The 15,722-nt window shown below is 48.6% G+C and overlaps 2 protein-coding genes across 3 annotated transcripts; one reads left to right on the forward strand and one right to left on the reverse strand.

Annotated features, from left to right (window-relative positions):
* Nucleotides 1-1,234: 1,234 nt before the first annotated feature.
* On the reverse strand, nt 1,235-6,552 carry DTYMK (deoxythymidylate kinase). The gene is made up of 5 exons (XM_027703878.1): nt 6,423-6,552; nt 5,630-5,738; nt 4,379-4,469; nt 2,312-2,509; nt 1,235-1,773 (listed from the first exon to the last, which is right to left on the reverse strand). The coding sequence occupies exons 1-5, from the start codon at nt 6,550-6,552 to the stop codon at nt 1,663-1,665; spliced, it is 639 nt and encodes a 212-aa protein (XP_027559679.1). The 3' UTR covers nt 1,235-1,662.
* A 111-nt stretch (nt 6,553-6,663) lies between these two features.
* ING5 (inhibitor of growth family member 5) lies at nt 6,664-15,599 on the forward strand. Of its 2 annotated transcripts, none has more exons than XM_027703853.1 (8): nt 6,664-6,787; nt 7,444-7,515; nt 8,226-8,392; nt 9,741-9,852; nt 10,746-10,839; nt 12,087-12,222; nt 12,380-12,441; nt 13,040-15,599. In XM_027703853.1, exons 1-8 carry the CDS (start codon nt 6,751-6,753, stop codon nt 13,080-13,082), a joined length of 723 nt encoding a protein of 240 aa, XP_027559654.1. In that variant the 5' UTR covers nt 6,664-6,750; the 3' UTR covers nt 13,083-15,599. The 2 variants fall into 2 exon arrangements, with proteins under 2 accessions (XP_027559654.1, XP_027559655.1); XM_027703854.1 differs by lacking the exon at nt 6,664-6,787 and adding an exon at nt 7,292-7,310.
* Nucleotides 15,600-15,722: the final 123 nt, after the last annotated feature.

Genomic DNA, 15,722 nt, shown 5'->3' on the forward strand with positions numbered 1-15,722 from the left:
GAATCAGTACCTAAAGGGGCTCCAAGAGAGATGGAGAGGTTTGGACAAGGGCCTAGAATGAAAGGACAAGGGGGAATGGCTTCCCACTGCCAGAGGGTTAGATGGGATATTGGGAAGAAATTCTTCCCTGTGAGGGTGCTGACACACTGGCACAGGTTGCCCAGAGAAGCTGTGGCTGCCCCATCCCTGGAAGTGTCCAAGGCCAGGCTGGATGGGGCTTGGAGCAACCTGGGCTAGTGGAAGGTGTCCCTGCCCATAGAACAAGATGATCTTTAAGGTCCCTTCCAACCCAAACCATTCTGTGATTCTACTGCTTATTTCACGTTCATGATTTCATGGTTAAGGACAGCTCAGCCAGACAGGTTTTTAGCTGAGTGTTAACACAACCCCAATAACAGAACTAAGCTCAGCTGTCTAAGATCTTTAACAGGTATTTCTGGCTTTTCAGTCAGGCCCTTAAAGCTAATAATTAAATGAATTCCCTGTGTGTTGTCTTGTGTCAGTGCTGCTGTCAGGGCCTGATTCAGCATTACAGGCACTCACCTCCTTCACCAGAAGTGTTTGGCTGCCAAGTGCTGGGCAGCTGTGGAGGGAAAGGAGCAGCTTTTTCTATTTCAGCTGATGTCTGTATTAGCAATTTTGCTTTTAACATTTAGCTTTCCTTTCCCTGCTAGGGAATCAGTTCAATCTGCCTCTCTCTAAGAGTTAGAGCATGAGATTAATGCAGTCCACCCAGCTACAAGGTGAGTTAACTGTCCAGCAGAGACATGAACTCTCCTGGGCATCCCCATCTCTCAGTGCCCCTTGCAAATGATTTAACATTCCAATTTGTTGTGGTTTGCTGGTTGTTACTGCTGGCTTAGGTGATTCATAGCTGGTCTGGTTTGGCAGCCCTTATGGGCTGTTTAAATTGCACTAGGGGGTGTGTAGGAGCCACAGATTGATTCCCCTCATCTTAGCCAGTCTAAAATAGCTTATGTGCTACTCACCCTCTAAACTGGCCTTGCTGTGAGCTAATCCATCTATTTCAGGCTCTTACCTGCTCACAGCAGTTTTCTGTCCCATTCTCAGTGCACATCTGGGAAGGAGGCCTGAATTCACCTCTCCCTTCATTCCACAGCTCCAGCAAACAGCTCTGCTTGGATTTAGAGCCTGAACTGCAGCACTTTCACCCCCCACATGTCCTTCTAGAAGATAAATTATCATACTGGGAAAAAAAATGCCCTGTGCCAAATGCTTAAAAATAATAATTTATTTGCAAGTCCTCTACAAACTGGTTTGAGCATGGGGGATGCATTTACTAGAGAGGCAGAATAATCAGAAACACGGCAGTTCCCTGGAACTGGAAACTGTCCATGCCCGGGGTGGCCCTGGGCTTCACACCCACATCTGCACCCCAGGACTGGAGCTGCAACAAGAGCTCCTGTTTAGGATAGGGAGGTTTTTACCAAGAATTTGATTCCTACTTATGGCATATTCATTTAAAAAATGTGGAAGGGACTATGGAGGGGGAGGAGCAGATGAAATAAAAAGGACATCGGGATCGTTGGACCCAGAAGAATACTCAGGATCTGAGCTGTAGCTGCTGGAGAGTGATATGTGAGGGAGTCATCCATGAGGTGAGCTTTCCTCTATTCCTTTAGACCTGACCTATATCAAGTTTTATTTCCAGAGTTCTCCCAAAGGTTTATTCTGAACCTCCTCCATGGTTTTCTCTGCAATGGACTTGATTTCTCTGTGCAAGTCTTCTATGCTCTGTGAAGCATCCACTGTCTGTTTCCAAGACAAAAAACCAACAGGATAGATACAGAAAACACAGAAACATGTTATTGGACACCAGCAAATGAGAAAATCTTTGCTGTTAACATCTGCTCCCCCTCATTACTTGATATTGTTAGTGTTCCTGTGCAGTGAAATGAGCTAATTATACCTCCTGTGCACTGTTTCTGGAGTGGAACTGGGAAAAATCTATTTAGGAATAGACATTTAAGAAGCAGATGTGGGGCTGGATGAAGGGAAACAGAAGAAACTGCTGTTGCATGTTGTTTGCTGACACTCTTTGGGGTGTGTTAGATACACAGAGGCAGGTAAGCTGGGATTCATCACTGGTGCTCCAAGAGCTGACCAGGGTGTTCTGCAACAGGGAAGTGCCCTCTGCCACAGCCCACAGTGCCCTTGGCTGGTCCCCAGCATGTCCCCCTGACCAGGAGCAGGAAAGGGGAGCACAGGGATATGATGGGCACAATTTGGGAGCTCTCATGAGAGACCCCCAGCCCAGTCCACGACCAGCCCATTGGGGTTATTTCCTCACCTTCCAGTTTAGGGTCTTGTCTTCCATCAGACAATAGAAGGACTGCAGAACTTTCTCTTGGAAGGAGCTGGACTCATAACGTTCATGTCCATAGTTCCCTCGTTCTGCTGCTTCTTCTGGGCTTAACTGAAGAAACAGGATCAGGTCTGGCTTTGGGAGTCCCACGTCGGGCTGTTTGCACCAGTCCAGGCAGAAGTTCTGTCCCAAACAAAGACACCCAAATTTGAGGTGAAAGAAACAGAAAAAGCAATAATATCCCAGCTTACCATGTGGGAACTCAGTCCTGGTAATTTGGGGGGAGCAGGTTTTGCTGGGTGCTGTGCACCCCTTGTGCTCACTTAGGCTGGACAGAGCTAAAGATTTTAATGCCTCTTCTGCAGAGCCCTTCAGAGCTCTACCAAGGCACATCCTGAGCCTCCTCACAGCCTTTATCAGTCCAAAACTCGTGCTTGGTCCAAAAGAAAGCTGCTCCCAAATACAAACATCACACAGCTTCCCTGTGGATCTCTGAGCCCATGGAGGCTCCTTTTCAACACTCACTTACCCAGGAATTTCAGTCCAGACACAAGAGAAGCAGTTTTCCAGTTTCTGGATCTTGTTGACTGATCTGAAGACTTCCATCAGGGCACGTGAATCCATGACGTTGTGGGGAGACCATGGAGGCTTGTCCACTTAATGCTCATCCAAATCCTAAATCCCTCTTTTAAGAGGAGCAGGCAAATCTGCCCTCCAGTTTCTCCCCAGATGTTCTGTATCCCGGCAGTTTGGGTGTTTTTTGGATGCATAAGCAGTGGAGTTTTTAATCCCATGAGGGTGTGATAGAAGCTGGAAGTGCCACAGCATCTTGGACGTGAGCTCTGGCTGCCGGTAACTATTGTGTTAGATATGGGCATCAACATCTCCCCTTCTTCTGGGAATGCTTCTGGAGTGAAAAACATGTCAAACTCCACTCCTTTAACAAGTAGATGAGATCCCTTCTAGCAAAGGATGCCATCCCTGCTTCCCAGGAGTTGCATCCATATGCCTGAGTGCTGCAGGTTGACAACTGCAGTCAAAGAAATGTAGACACTTTAAGATATTTTTTCCCCCCACTGGATAGCAGAACATTCCTTGCTGTGCCCATATGGGCTTGGGATCATTGTTTTGGAGTGACTGACTCAGCTCGTGTTACACGTGTCTTCGCTCCTAATTTGGGGCCTTTGCAGACACCCAATTAGCACCTAAATGCTTTAATGCATCCGTCTCAGGGTTAAGCCCCACTTGTCCAGGCTTGGGGAAGGGTGGAAAAAGATGTAGGTGAGGGTGCAAGGCCAAGACCCAGGATCTCCTCAATCCTCCCAGGAAGCAGGAAAAGGCTTGGGCAGGAATTAATGCAGGTCACTGGTGCTGCAGGCCTGGCTTCAGCTTCTGTGACCACAGGGGTGCTCTTTGAGGATTGACAGCTACCCAGCAGGAATGGGGCTCATCTGATGGAGTGGGACAAGAGTGACGTGCAGGACAGGGAGGCTGACAGAGCTGACTTGTCCTGAAAGCAGGGACGGGCCAAAAGGCACAAGTGGGAACGTGAGAACTTCAGGCTAAATGAAGAAAGTCACTTTTTACTCTGAAGGTGAACAAAGAAGAGCCCGGAAAGGAGTGGATCTACATCCCTGGAGAGACTCAAACCTTGGCTGGATGTGGGCCCCAGTCAGCCCTGCTGGAGGCTGGGCTTCATGACTTCCACAGGTGCTTTCCAGCATAAGTGGTTCTGTTATTCTTTGCAAATTTATGGGCCAGCAGTCAGAGCAAGCACGGAGAGTCTTAAATAAACTCCTGGAATCATTCTCCAGAGTCAAACAGGTCAGCTTCCAGTCCAGGAGTCTGTCCAGATTTACAGAAAGCAACCAAGTGAGTTTCTTTGTTCTGGGGAAGGGCAGACCCGGGCAAACACACTATGTCAACACCTGAGCTGCAATCCTCGTTTCCCAGAAGAATAATGGCCCCTGGGCCACTCACAGCAATGGCATCTACCTGGAGCTGCTCCCCCAAACAGAGAGAGGGGCAGGGGCTGCTGCAGGACTCACTCACCCCTTTGGCACTCGTGAAGGCCACTCCAGAGAAGGCGTATCTGTCAACCACGATCGTGATCCCTTGGTGTAGCTTCTCTTTCATCATCGGTCTTAAACCACGCAGGAGATAAAATAATGAAGTTAGTTACAGTCCTTTATAAGTGACAGAAATGAAGGGAGTTCATCTAAAAAAACAAGCGTGTCAGTATTAACAGAGATCACTGTCAGGGTCAGCAGACAAAGAGCTGTTTGTATTCTCTGACAGGCATTAACCAAATAGCCTTTCAAGACACCCAAATTCAGGGTGCCAAGGGCTGGGCACTGCTCTAGGCAGCTCCAGGGCTTACAGGCAAGATCACAACTGAACTGTGTTGATATGAATGACCCTCTTTAGGTGGTGCAGTAGATTTGTGACACGCTCTGCCCCCTTTATTCACAATGACAGTTCTTATTAGAGCTCACTCATCTGCCTTACTGTCTCACAGTTTCCTTCTCGCTGCCACTACAGCAGAGCCACAAAAGCTTTTCTGTAAAATGAGAACATTTTGCAATATAGGTTTCCAGGTGAAAACAACAGCCAACACCCACTTCCCCACCTCCACACACGAAGACTTGGGGGCTAAAGCAAGGACAGCCAGTCGTGGCTGAACACAGCATTTGGCTTGAGGGGAAATTTGGGGGTAATTCCTTAACCACTGTTACTCACAGGGACTGCCTGGAAAAGCAAGGCCTCTTCAGGGAAGAGTAAATTCACAGTCTAGGCTGGTTCAGTCTCAGTTCCCCAGTTCTTTAATCCAGTATGGCACAGGGACTGGAAATATGGTACCAGTGATTCCAAAAAAACCACACTGTGGGACCTGATCTAAGGTTACGAGGCCAGGGTTAGATAGGATAGGGAGTAGAAATTCTTCCATGTGAGAAGTGGAGCTCTGGCACAGGTTGCCCAGCAAGGCTGTGGCTGCCCCATCCCTGGAAGTGTCCAAGGCCAGGCTGGACATGACTTGGAGTAATCTGGGAGAGTGGAAGGTGTCCCTGCGCTTGGCAGAAGGTGGAACTCAATAGTCTTTAAGGTCCCTTCCAACCTAAGCCATTCTGGGATTCTATGATTAAATCCAAAGCTGGAAGAGTCCTTGAGACATCACTTCCAGCCTGTCTCCCTGGCTGAACAGGATCACAGTCCTGTACTTTCTGTATCCACTGCAAGCTCAAACCCCAGGGGGATTCAACACCACCCATTTTTCTTCTACAACTGAACAAACTTCCTCCTTACACATGTTCCCAGCGGTTGGCAGAGAAGAGCAGGTGAATGGTGTGGTCCTCCAGTTCCTTCTCCCTCACCAGGTAGGAGCTGATCAGCTGCCCAATCTCTGTCGTTCTGTCTGTGGGAAAGAGGGGGAGAAGGAGCAAAGGCTGCCCCAAGCTGCTCTTCCCAGAGGGGTGTCCCATCTGTCCTGGGAGTCTGTCTGTCTGTAACAGGTGGGAAGAGGTCGGTCCATCCAGGGTGGAGGTCTGTCTGTCCGGGGTGGGGGGTATGTTTGTTGGTCACGGGTCAGAGGAGACCAGTCCATATGGGGATGGGAATCTCCCTGCCACGGTCAATCTGCCACGGGTGGGAAGAGCTCAGTCCAAGCACGGATGGGAGCATCTGCCTGTCCTAGGCTGGGAGGCGGCCGGTCGGCCTGCCCGAGCATGGGAGGGGTCCATCGGTCGGGGACGGGCGGTCGGCCCGTCCGGGGATGGGAATATCTGCGTGTCCCAGGCTGGGAGGCGGTCAGTCGATCTATCCGAGTATGAGGGTCCATCTCTCACGGGTGGGGGGCGGTCGGTCCACCCGGCGTGGGAGGGGGTCTATCCGCCACCAGAGCCCCCTGCCGACACCCCCCGTGCCAGTGTTCACATCGAGCGCCTGGTGCCCCCCCGGGGCCCCCGCCCCGCCGTACCCGGGAAGCGGATGAGGCCGGCCCTGTGCCCCGCGGCCCCGCCGTGCCCGATGAGCTCGGCCCTGTGCCCCCCGCCCCCCGTGCCCGGGAAGCGGCCGAGGCCCGCCCTGTGCCCCCCCGTACCCGGGAAGCGGATGAGGTCGGCCTTGTGCCCGGCGGCCCGCAGCCCCTGCACGAGGTACCGTCCCTGGGTGCTCTTGCCGGCCCTGTCCACGCCCTCCAGCGCGATCAGGGCCCCGCGCCGCGCCGCCATCGCCGCGCGCGCGCCGCGCCGCCCCGCCCCCTGCCGCCCCGCGCCGGCCAATGCGCGCCCGCCTCGCCCCTCATGAATATGCATAAGGCGCGCAGCCGGCGGCCAATGGGCGGCGGGCGGGCCGCGCATACGGGATGAGGCCGCGGGCCTGGTCATGCGGGGCCGGCGCGCGGCGGGGAGCGGCGCGCGGGCCGCAAGATGGCGACCGCCATGTACCTGGAGCACTACCTGGACAGTGAGCGCGGGGCGCGGGCGGCGGGGCCGAGGGGGGCGGTGGGGGGCCCGGGGCGGGGGCCAGGGCCGGGGCCGGGGCGGGGGCGGGGGCGGCGCGGGTGGAGTTGGGACGGGGGCGGTGGCGGCGGCGCGGGAATTAGAACTGCGCCACGGGCGGTGCGGGGGGCGGGGACCGCCGCTAGACGTCATCAGCCGGCGCCGCGGCGTGTGCGTCATCGGCGCGCGCCGGGGAGCGGGGCCGTGAGGCGATGGCAGCTATGGGGGTTCGCCGGGCGGGGGGATCCGGTTCCCACACACACACAGCGGGCGGGGGTCCGCTCACACCCCTCAGACACACACACACACACACAGCGCGCAGGGGTCCGCTCATACCCCTCAGACACACACACACAGTGGGCAGGGGGTCCGCTCACCCCACACACGGTGGGCAGGGGGTCCCGGGCCGCTGGTGCCGGGCCAGTGCCGGCCTGCGAAGGCCCGTGGTCTGGTGCACAAGCTCCGCTGAGGCGAACAGCCGGCTCACGGTACGTGACTCGCAGGATGGTTTGGGTTGGGAGAGGCCTTAAAGCCCCTCCCATTCCAACTCCCTGCCACGGGCAGGGACACCTTCCGCTAGACCAGGTCGATCCGAGGATTTATTGGTATTTTTAATTGCAGGTATTGAAAACCTGCCATGCGAGCTGCAGAGGAACTTCCAGCTGATGCGGGAGCTGGACCAGAGAACAGAAGGTGCGTTCAGGTATTTTGGCAAGTGAAGGCACAGAGAGTCTCACCTGAAGGATGGGAAGAGCCTAGGGGAGACTGGACTTTGGAGGATGTGTCTCCCCTTATTGCTTTTCCTTTTCTCATCCCGAGGGCTCTGCAGTGTTTGTTTCTTCTCTGTGAGGGCTGCAGCTCCCAGGGCTTGGTTTTGTGTTCAGCCCTGGAGTTTAACTTCGTAGCTGTGTGATCACCGTACCTGATGACCCCTTGGAGGGTCTTCCTTGCACACATTTCCGTATCTACCAAGTCCTAAGTTCCTGTGTGCTTTGCAGGACCACTTTCTATTTCCTTTTTGAAGTTTTTGTTCGTATTTGGCTGCACAGTAAAGACTTCCAGTTTGAACCATTAGAACAGTAAGTAACTGTGCAGCAAACAGAATATTCTGCATGTGGGAAGAGAGGGTGAAGCTTGTGAAACCGTGAGTTTGGTTTCTGATCTTAACTCTGAATTAACCCTTGAATTAACTATAAAACACTTGAAAAAAGCAGAATCACACCACAAGTGTTGAAGAGCGAATACCTTTGATTTAATTTTTTTTAATTGTTTTTGAAAAGGAAAATACATTGAGGAACTGAGGGGAGTCTAAAAACTCTGAGGGAGGGTCTCCTAAATACCACAGAGAAGTAGAAGAGCCAAAATACCTGCTTTGGAAGACAACTCTCTCCTTTGCCTTTCAGATAAGAAAGCAGAGATCGACAGCCTGGCGGCAGAGTACATCGAGTCAGTGAAGAACATGTTGCCTGAGGAGCGAGTGGAGCACCTGAAGAAGATCCAGAGTGCCTACAGCAAGTGCAAGGAGTACAGTGATGACAAAGTGCAGCTGGCCATGCAGACCTATGAGATGGTGAGGCTCTGGAAAAACGGGCACGCTCTGGAGTGGTGCCCGTGGAGGCACTTCCACCGCATCAGCTTCTCCTGACGTATCTATTTTGTTGCTTAAAATCTTACTGAAACAAATTATTGGATCTCAAGCTTAGTTTCCTCACTGTTGCCATTCCCAAAAAGCCTCCTCCTGTGTCACTGGGTTTTGTGCCAAGAAGGCTTCTCTTGTGCTGAAGAATTAATGAGTTTATCTCTGTTGGAAGTTGCTCTGTCAGTAGTCTGCTGTGCGATAATGCCAGGGAATTTTCCCCACTCCCTCCTCCCCAGCAGCTCCTCTGTCACCTGATAATTTATTTGGGGCTGGTCTTAGTTGCAAATAAGGTTTTTTAAGTCAACTGCAGTACTTTATTGTGGAGGAATGAAGGAAATCTGCTCCATTGCCTTGGTTTATTGGACATCGAAATTTCCTTGATGAACCCTGTGGGAAAATCCTGTTTCTTAGGATGTAGCTTTCCACTTTTTTATTCTTCTGCTCCTACTCCTGTGACCCTGTAGCTGCCCCTTGATAATTCTTATCTCTATGTGTTTTACCCTCTGGATAAAACTTGAGTGAGGGGAATCCTTCTGACTGTACCAAGTGTATGTTGTCCAGTATGTGGAGATGCTTTGGGTTGTGCTGCATCTACAGATGTTTTCTTGCCATCAAACACTGCAGAGAAGGAAATTATCACAGGAATATCAGTGGCCTACATAACTGGCCAACTAATTTGATGACAGAGTGTTGCAGTGGCACAATTTGGGGGTGGTGGCTTAAAATACCTTTACTACATCCCTGTTGCGTAAGTCACATTGTTGCAGCCAGGGTAGTACAAGGTACTTTAATTGATGTGCATTGATTTGATATTGGGGAGAGTCAGTTTCTGCTTGTGTTTATTGCTATATTTCTTTAATTAGCATGACAGTGTAGTACCAGGGAAAAAAATGAACTTATCTACTCCATGCATTTCAAGGACAATATTTGAATTTTGAAAATTGTAGGGACTAACAAGTTATTTTTAGTATCTGTCATCGTGCTTTGTTCTGCAAACAAATAGCCTGAGTTCCTTTAACTCTCCTTTATGTCACCTCCCTTTCTCTTTGCCCTGGAGGGATTGGGTCCTCTTGCTTTTTGACTCATTTTCTCTGCGCCTTCGCTCGCTCCGTGTGTGCCATTTCCCTTTTCCCAGCCTGTGCCCCTTCCCCGCCTTGTCCTGTGCTCCCACACTCTGTTGGTGGCGATAAGAGCCAAGTTTTAGCCCTTCCTGTTTTCGTGTGGGGCTCTTTTTGGTGTTTTTCTTTGTGGTTGAGTGTGTGGTTTCCTCTGGGTGCAGGTGGATAAGCACATCCGCCGGCTGGACGCGGACCTGGCGCGGTTTGAGGCCGATCTCAAAGATAAACTGGAAGGCAGCGACTTTGAACCCCCTGGATCTCGGAGCCTGAAAAGTGGGTAAATTTTATGCAATTGAGAGCCTTATCCAGCACTGCAGGAAGGCTGAGATGTAAAATAGGCTCTTATTTCTGGAAGAGGGAAAGAAGTGCACCGTAGTTTCTCTGCTTGGCTTTAATGCTCTTCAAAATATTTTCACTGGGCAATAGATAAAGAGAAATGTAGTTCTGGGATCAAATTTGGTGTTTCACAGATCACCCTGAGGTTGTAAGGAGGGAGCTGGCCAAGGGGCAACTGACTGTGCTAAACCTGCACTGATGTGTGTAACGGTGCAGGTTTCAAGCTTGATCTGTTACTGAGTAAGTTCTGTGCTCTTTTTGAAGGGAGATTTGCCTATTTTCTTCCTTTTACCAGAATCTGAATATTAATCAAGCTGAAAAAAAGCAGGAAAAATTAGGAGGTAAAGGAAGATACCAGTTTTTATAGTGTAGACTGAAATCTTGTGTGATTACAGTGACATTTGAGCGTGAATAACAGCAGCACAGCAGAGCTTTATGCCTCTCAACTATGAAATAAGGGGAGCAGGGAGGTGGAGATAAAAGTTACTTTAGTTATTGAGTAACCTATTAACTGTTTAAAAATGCACTGAGATTTTAAAAAAATACTGCCAGTCTAATCAAATGTGATGCTGTTTATATCTTGTGCTAATGCACTGCAGTGCTTTAATTGCCAAAAGAGTTTGGGGCTCAGTTGTACTTGCTAATTTGGTTTATTTGTGGCATAAAAATGAATTTCAGAGTCAGCATATTCAATTAGAGATGAAATAAGGATTGTTCAATTGCATTTGAAATGAGGATTTCAAGACAATAACTGCATCAAAAGAATGACACCTGGGGATGTTTCTGCCACTCAAATAGACTGAAAAGATGGGGCTGTTTTTCCTTTCTAGAGGGACGAAGTCAGAAAGACAAAAGGAGCTCTCGTGGCCGAGGCAGGAGAACATCTGAAGAAGATACACCAAAGAAAAAGAAGCTCAAAGGAGGGTAAGGCAGAGCCAGGCACAGCTCTGGGGACTTGTGCTTGACACTTCATGAATTTTCCACAAGGTCGTGTTACCCTATTTATGACTCGTGTCCGGATGGTTAGAGTGTTCTGGTCTTACACCATTTCATTACTGTCCTGCTTGGGACAAGCCAGCTTTGTTAATTAACTCCTTGGTTGGCATGTGGAAGCTCAGCATGCTTGGAACACTCTGGCTGGAAGGACAAGATCAGCCCCTCTGTTGCTGTTGGCAAGCTGAGAGAAAATAGCTTTGATTTTTGTCACATGGCTATTTTTAACAGTGGCTTGTCTGGGTGGTAAAAAGAAACACTTGTCCATCAGGACAGAAACTGATGTTGTATTGTTGTTCTAGAAATCTTGGAGAATTTAGGGGAATGTTTTCAAAGAATCGTGTCCCACATATCCTTGAATAATCTGATTCAGTTTTGGGAAGCAAGGAGGAAGGCATGTCCCCTCTCTGTGATATGATTTGTATTAAAGGGGCTTTGTTTATTCTGATACTTTCAATTGGTTAAATGGTAGGGCAGAAAACTAAAAATAGTTTCTGTGAACTGCTACTGACATGTCAACACATTCCTGGCAGAGCAAGAGGGTTCACTCATACCTGACAATGAGAAAATAATGTATATTAAAACAGATTGGGGGGAAAAAACCCAAACAGGTTATTCTGCCCACAAACAGGAGTGATCTGTACGATAATTTTATTACTTTAGTCATGGCGTCTACAAGTCATTTTCTTAATCCTTTATAGTCATACTGTGTTTGATCAACCTATTTTATTATTTTAATTATTGGATAATATGTGATAATATAATTTAAACTCTAAAGTAGGGTGAGTGTGGTTTTGGGAAGATAATTGTAAAATACTAATTTTCCTGAGTGGGACTCAGATCTTTGAACCCCAGAATGGTTTGTGTTGGAAGGGACCTTAAAGACCATCTTGTTCCAACACCCTGCCATGGGCAGGGACACCTTCCACTATCCCAGGTTGCTCCAAGCCCCGTCCAACCTGGCCTTGGACACTTCCAGGGATGGGACAGCCACAGCTTCTCTGGATAATCTCGTCCAGGGCCTCACCACCCTCACAGGGAAGAATTTCTTCCCCAAATTCCATCTAACCCTCTGCAAGTGGGAAGCCATTCCCCCTTGTTCTGTCACTCCATGCCCTTGTAAGACAGTGTTTCCTGCAGCTGGGAATGTTTTGTCCTCACTCTTTCCTTGCCCACAGGTCTGAGTTTGCTGATACCATCCTGTCAGTGCATCCCTCAGATGTCCTGGACATGCCAGTGGATCCCAATGAACCCACCTACTGCCTGTGTCACCAGGTGTCCTATGGGGAGATGATTGGCTGTGACAACCCAGATGTAAGCACTGGAGATATGGTTTATTTTTGGATATTTGCAGTATCCCAACCCTGTGGAATCTGAGGAGGGGGCCCTTGCTCTGGTAGATCATACCAAATGACAGGAACGTTTGTGAATCACTAAGCATCTCTTTGGGTTTTTCCTTTCTGTTTTGCAGTGCCCCATCGAGTGGTTCCACTTTGCCTGTGTGGACCTGACAACCAAACCAAAAGGGAAATGGTGAGTGTGACAACCTACAGCTTTGGGATTTTTATCAAGCTGCAGTTTGCCTCAACAAGAATTAAAATGACAACAAGAATTAAAACCCCATTGTGACCCTTCCTGACAGAGGAGCTTTGCTCTGCTCATCAGAAGGTTTGCATCCTCTATGACTGGGGATTGTGTTTGAGAGTAGAAGGTACAAAGGGAACCTTCTTTCTGAAATCCATTTCCATGGGAGTCTTGGGTTCTAGTGGGAGCAAAACTGCCTGTCAAACAGAGCAGGTTTTGACCTGAGGTTTGTGTAACGTGTACAGGTTACAGCTGAGCTTTGCTGTGTTGTCACTAGTTGTGGCTCTGCTTACAACTGAGAGACATACATTTTTTTCACTTCTGGAGGCAGATTTTGAAGACTTGTCAGGGTTTTCCTGAAGTATGTGCTCATCTTGGGAAGAATCATGGACTTGTTCTGTACTTAGTTTTATCTAATGGACTGCTTTAATCTAAGTAACAATGTGCCTGTCAGAAACAGTCTTAAGTGTTCACGAGTAGTAAAAGCAGTTCTTGGGCTCTGTGCTGTTAATTTCAGGAGCTAATTACTGTCTCTTTTTCCCTGCAGGTTTTGTCCTCGTTGTGTTCAGGAAAGAAAGAAAAAGAAGTAAGGAGTAGAGGGGAATGCACCACCGAGGCAAGAAGAATTTAATATATTCCTTTATTCACGTTGCAATATTACCTTTGATTATTTTTTGTTAATCTACCCTCCATCTTTTTCCGGTATGGTATTTAATTATCCAGTGGCCAGTTGTAATTCCTGTTCTTTCATAAGAAAATGACTTTGGGAGGGAGTCCCAAATCCCTTTGCCACAGAGATTTTATTTATGTTACTCTTGCACAGTAATATTGCCTTTCCTGGCTGTTTCCATTTCCCTGAAGATCCTTTAAGTACCTCACTGTGAAGATGAAACCTACAGTATTCTTGGAGAGAGAGAGAAGGTTGGATTTATTCACAAAATAAGATGAAGGCCTGAATTGTCAGCTGTGACTGCCTGTGTGGGTAAATCAGGAAATCAGGTTTTAGGGAGAGGCTCCATGAGGACACTGTGTTTGTTCCCATGATGGTGTTGCTCTGCTATTGGAGAAGGGCACTCTGGAATGTTCTAGATTTTATTGGGCCACATTTGCATGTTCTTGACTTCTTTAAGCTGCCTTTCAGATGATGAATGTGAATCCTTGTGTTGACACAGTGTCAGTGGCTGCAGTGGAAGGGAGAGAGGAAATCAGGAGTAGGAAAGCAAAAGTCTTTGTTTTCTTCCTTCCTCTGAGTTACAGTGGATGCAGAAGTTGAGGGGGGACCAGAGCTAAGTCTTGTCTTTATATCTGTCTCCTGCATTATAAGGTTTACCTGCCTACAATGAAAGATGTAGTGGGGAAGGACTGTTCTGCCGGTGGAGGGGGGAAAGAAAAGCCCCCAACTCCTGAAGTTTGCTGGCCGTGGTCCCTGAGGGGTGTTGGTGGCAGCTCTGTGCAGGGCTGTGAGCTGCTTTCCTTACCAGTGTGCAGGAGCTCTTGGAGACTGCTGCAAAGGCATGAAGAAACTTCCAGATAAGCTTTTCTTCTGCTGAATAAGCAGTACAGGAGATTAAAAACACTTCTCAGATTCTGGCACCTGTTTTCAAAAGAAAAAAGGCTTTTCCTGTTTTACTGAGCCTCTTAATTGTGTTTTGCAATGAAGAAAAGTAGAACACAGCCCCTACCACTCCTCCTCCCCCCTGTGGGGCTTTGTGCCTGCTGCTGACATAGAGGAAACCTCTCAATCCTGAGGCAGCTTTTCTGTGAACATTTGGATTTATTGCATCTCCCCTTGGGAAAAAAAATGCCAGTCTCCAGGGTCCTGTCATTTAAAATAAGTGTGATGTTGCATGTGGCTTCACTACGTTACATCACGGAGAGATGAAGTTTTCATAATCCTGTTTATGAGATGATGCACATTTGTCATTGCTGCCATGGAGTCACACCTGGAAAGCAGGCAGAGGAATTAAAAACAGAATGCTGGAGGGAAGGAAGAGGGACAGCACAGGCACACAAACCTGAACTGAACTTAGAGGTGCAGCCAGCCCTTGTTTTCTTTCTGCCTCTTTATGAGGGCAAATCTGTGATACCTCATGAGCCAGCTTGTAATCCAGTCACCAGTGGGTGGGAGCTGCAGCTGCTGCACTGGATTCAGCCAGAGCGTTGCTGTGACCCAGTGACCTGTGTTGATGGTGTTTCAGGTTTTATTTTCCCCTTCCATCCAATGGTATTTATCTGGGATTTTTTAAACTTTTTTCCTAAGGCTTTGTTGGTAGTGGCATCACCATAGATTAAGCATTGGATTTGAAACAGTCTCAAAATTCCACTCTGGAGGTCTTGCTGGAAGCGTGCCCTGAGGGAAGAGAGCAGCTCTGCGTGAGCCCGTATGGAGCTGACCTCCTCCCTCAGCTCCGAAACACATTTTTACAAGTACCTTTGGGGCTTGGAAGAGCGTTTTCCACTTTAACCAGCAATGCAAAAAAAGGAAAACAAGCTCTAGAAGGTAGAGCCCTCAAAAAGGACGGATGATTTGCTAGGAATGATGTGAGGTACAACATTCTCCTCTTCTTTGCAACGTCTCTGATGTGTAAAGCATCTGAGATCTGATACCAGCAATAAATTCTCCCACTTGGGAGCACACCAGTGCAGGGCTTGGATGGGCTTAGGAGTGTCTCCTGCCCTCTTTACACCTGGTTGTTGAGAATTTTTTTTAACAACTCCTTGTAGACAGAAATACCAGTAGCCTTTGCTTTTGCTTACTAAGGGATTTAAATCTGACTCTTGAATGTACAGCGTTAAATGTTTCCTGGAGGAAGGGTGACCCCTGAAGGAATGTCCCGTTAAAGATTGCCCACCCGGGGGCCCAGCTTTACCACAGCTCACCCAAACTGGAGGCCAAAACTTCAACCCAAAATCCTACTTTTATAGCAGAATTAAGACCCGTAACTGAAAAAAAAAAAAACCAAAACCAACATAAACCTTTTTTTTTTCTTTCTTAACGAGAAAAAAGAAATAAGGAATGTAAAATTTAAAAACAAATGTATATCTGTATTTTTGGATCTTGGAGATGATGGATTATATTATAAAATAAAGTATTTTTGGGAATAAAAGGTGTGAGGGGAATGCGGGGGCGGGGGGTTGGTGCTGTTGCAACCTCCGGCCGCTAGGGGGCGTTGCCCCCCCACCGGCGCAGAGCGCCTTCGCGCCCAGAGCGGGCGGGCGGCAGCGACCCC

The sequence above is a fragment of the Neopelma chrysocephalum genome, unplaced genomic scaffold, assembly GCF_003984885.1.
Source record: "Neopelma chrysocephalum unplaced genomic scaffold, ASM398488v2 Primary Assembly neopelma1_252, whole genome shotgun sequence".
Taxonomy (NCBI): domain Eukaryota; kingdom Metazoa; phylum Chordata; class Aves; order Passeriformes; family Pipridae; genus Neopelma; species Neopelma chrysocephalum.

Bases quoted from the DNA above. Each gene is read 5' to 3' on its own strand.
- ING5 (XM_027703853.1), top strand. From the start codon at position 6,751: ATGGCGACCGCCATGTACCTGGAGCACTACCTGGACA. The intron at 7,516-8,225 runs GTGCGTTCAGGT...TTTGCCTTTCAG, and splicing joins GCTGGACCAGAGAACAGAAG to ATAAGAAAGCAGAGATCGAC. The intron at 12,442-13,039 runs GTGAGTGTGACA...TTTTCCCTGCAG, and splicing joins ACCAAACCAAAAGGGAAATG to GTTTTGTCCTCGTTGTGTTC.
- DTYMK (XM_027703878.1), bottom strand. From the start codon at position 6,552: ATGGCGGCGCGGCGCGGGGCCCTGATCGCGCTGGAGGGCGTGGACAGG. The intron at 5,739-6,422 runs GTACGGGGGGGC...TCTTTCCCACAG, and splicing joins CGACCTCATCCGCTTCCCGG to ACAGAACGACAGAGATTGGG. The intron at 4,470-5,629 runs GTAAGGAGGAAG...GCGTGGTTTAAG, and splicing joins GCCAACCGCTGGGAACATGT to ACCGATGATGAAAGAGAAGC.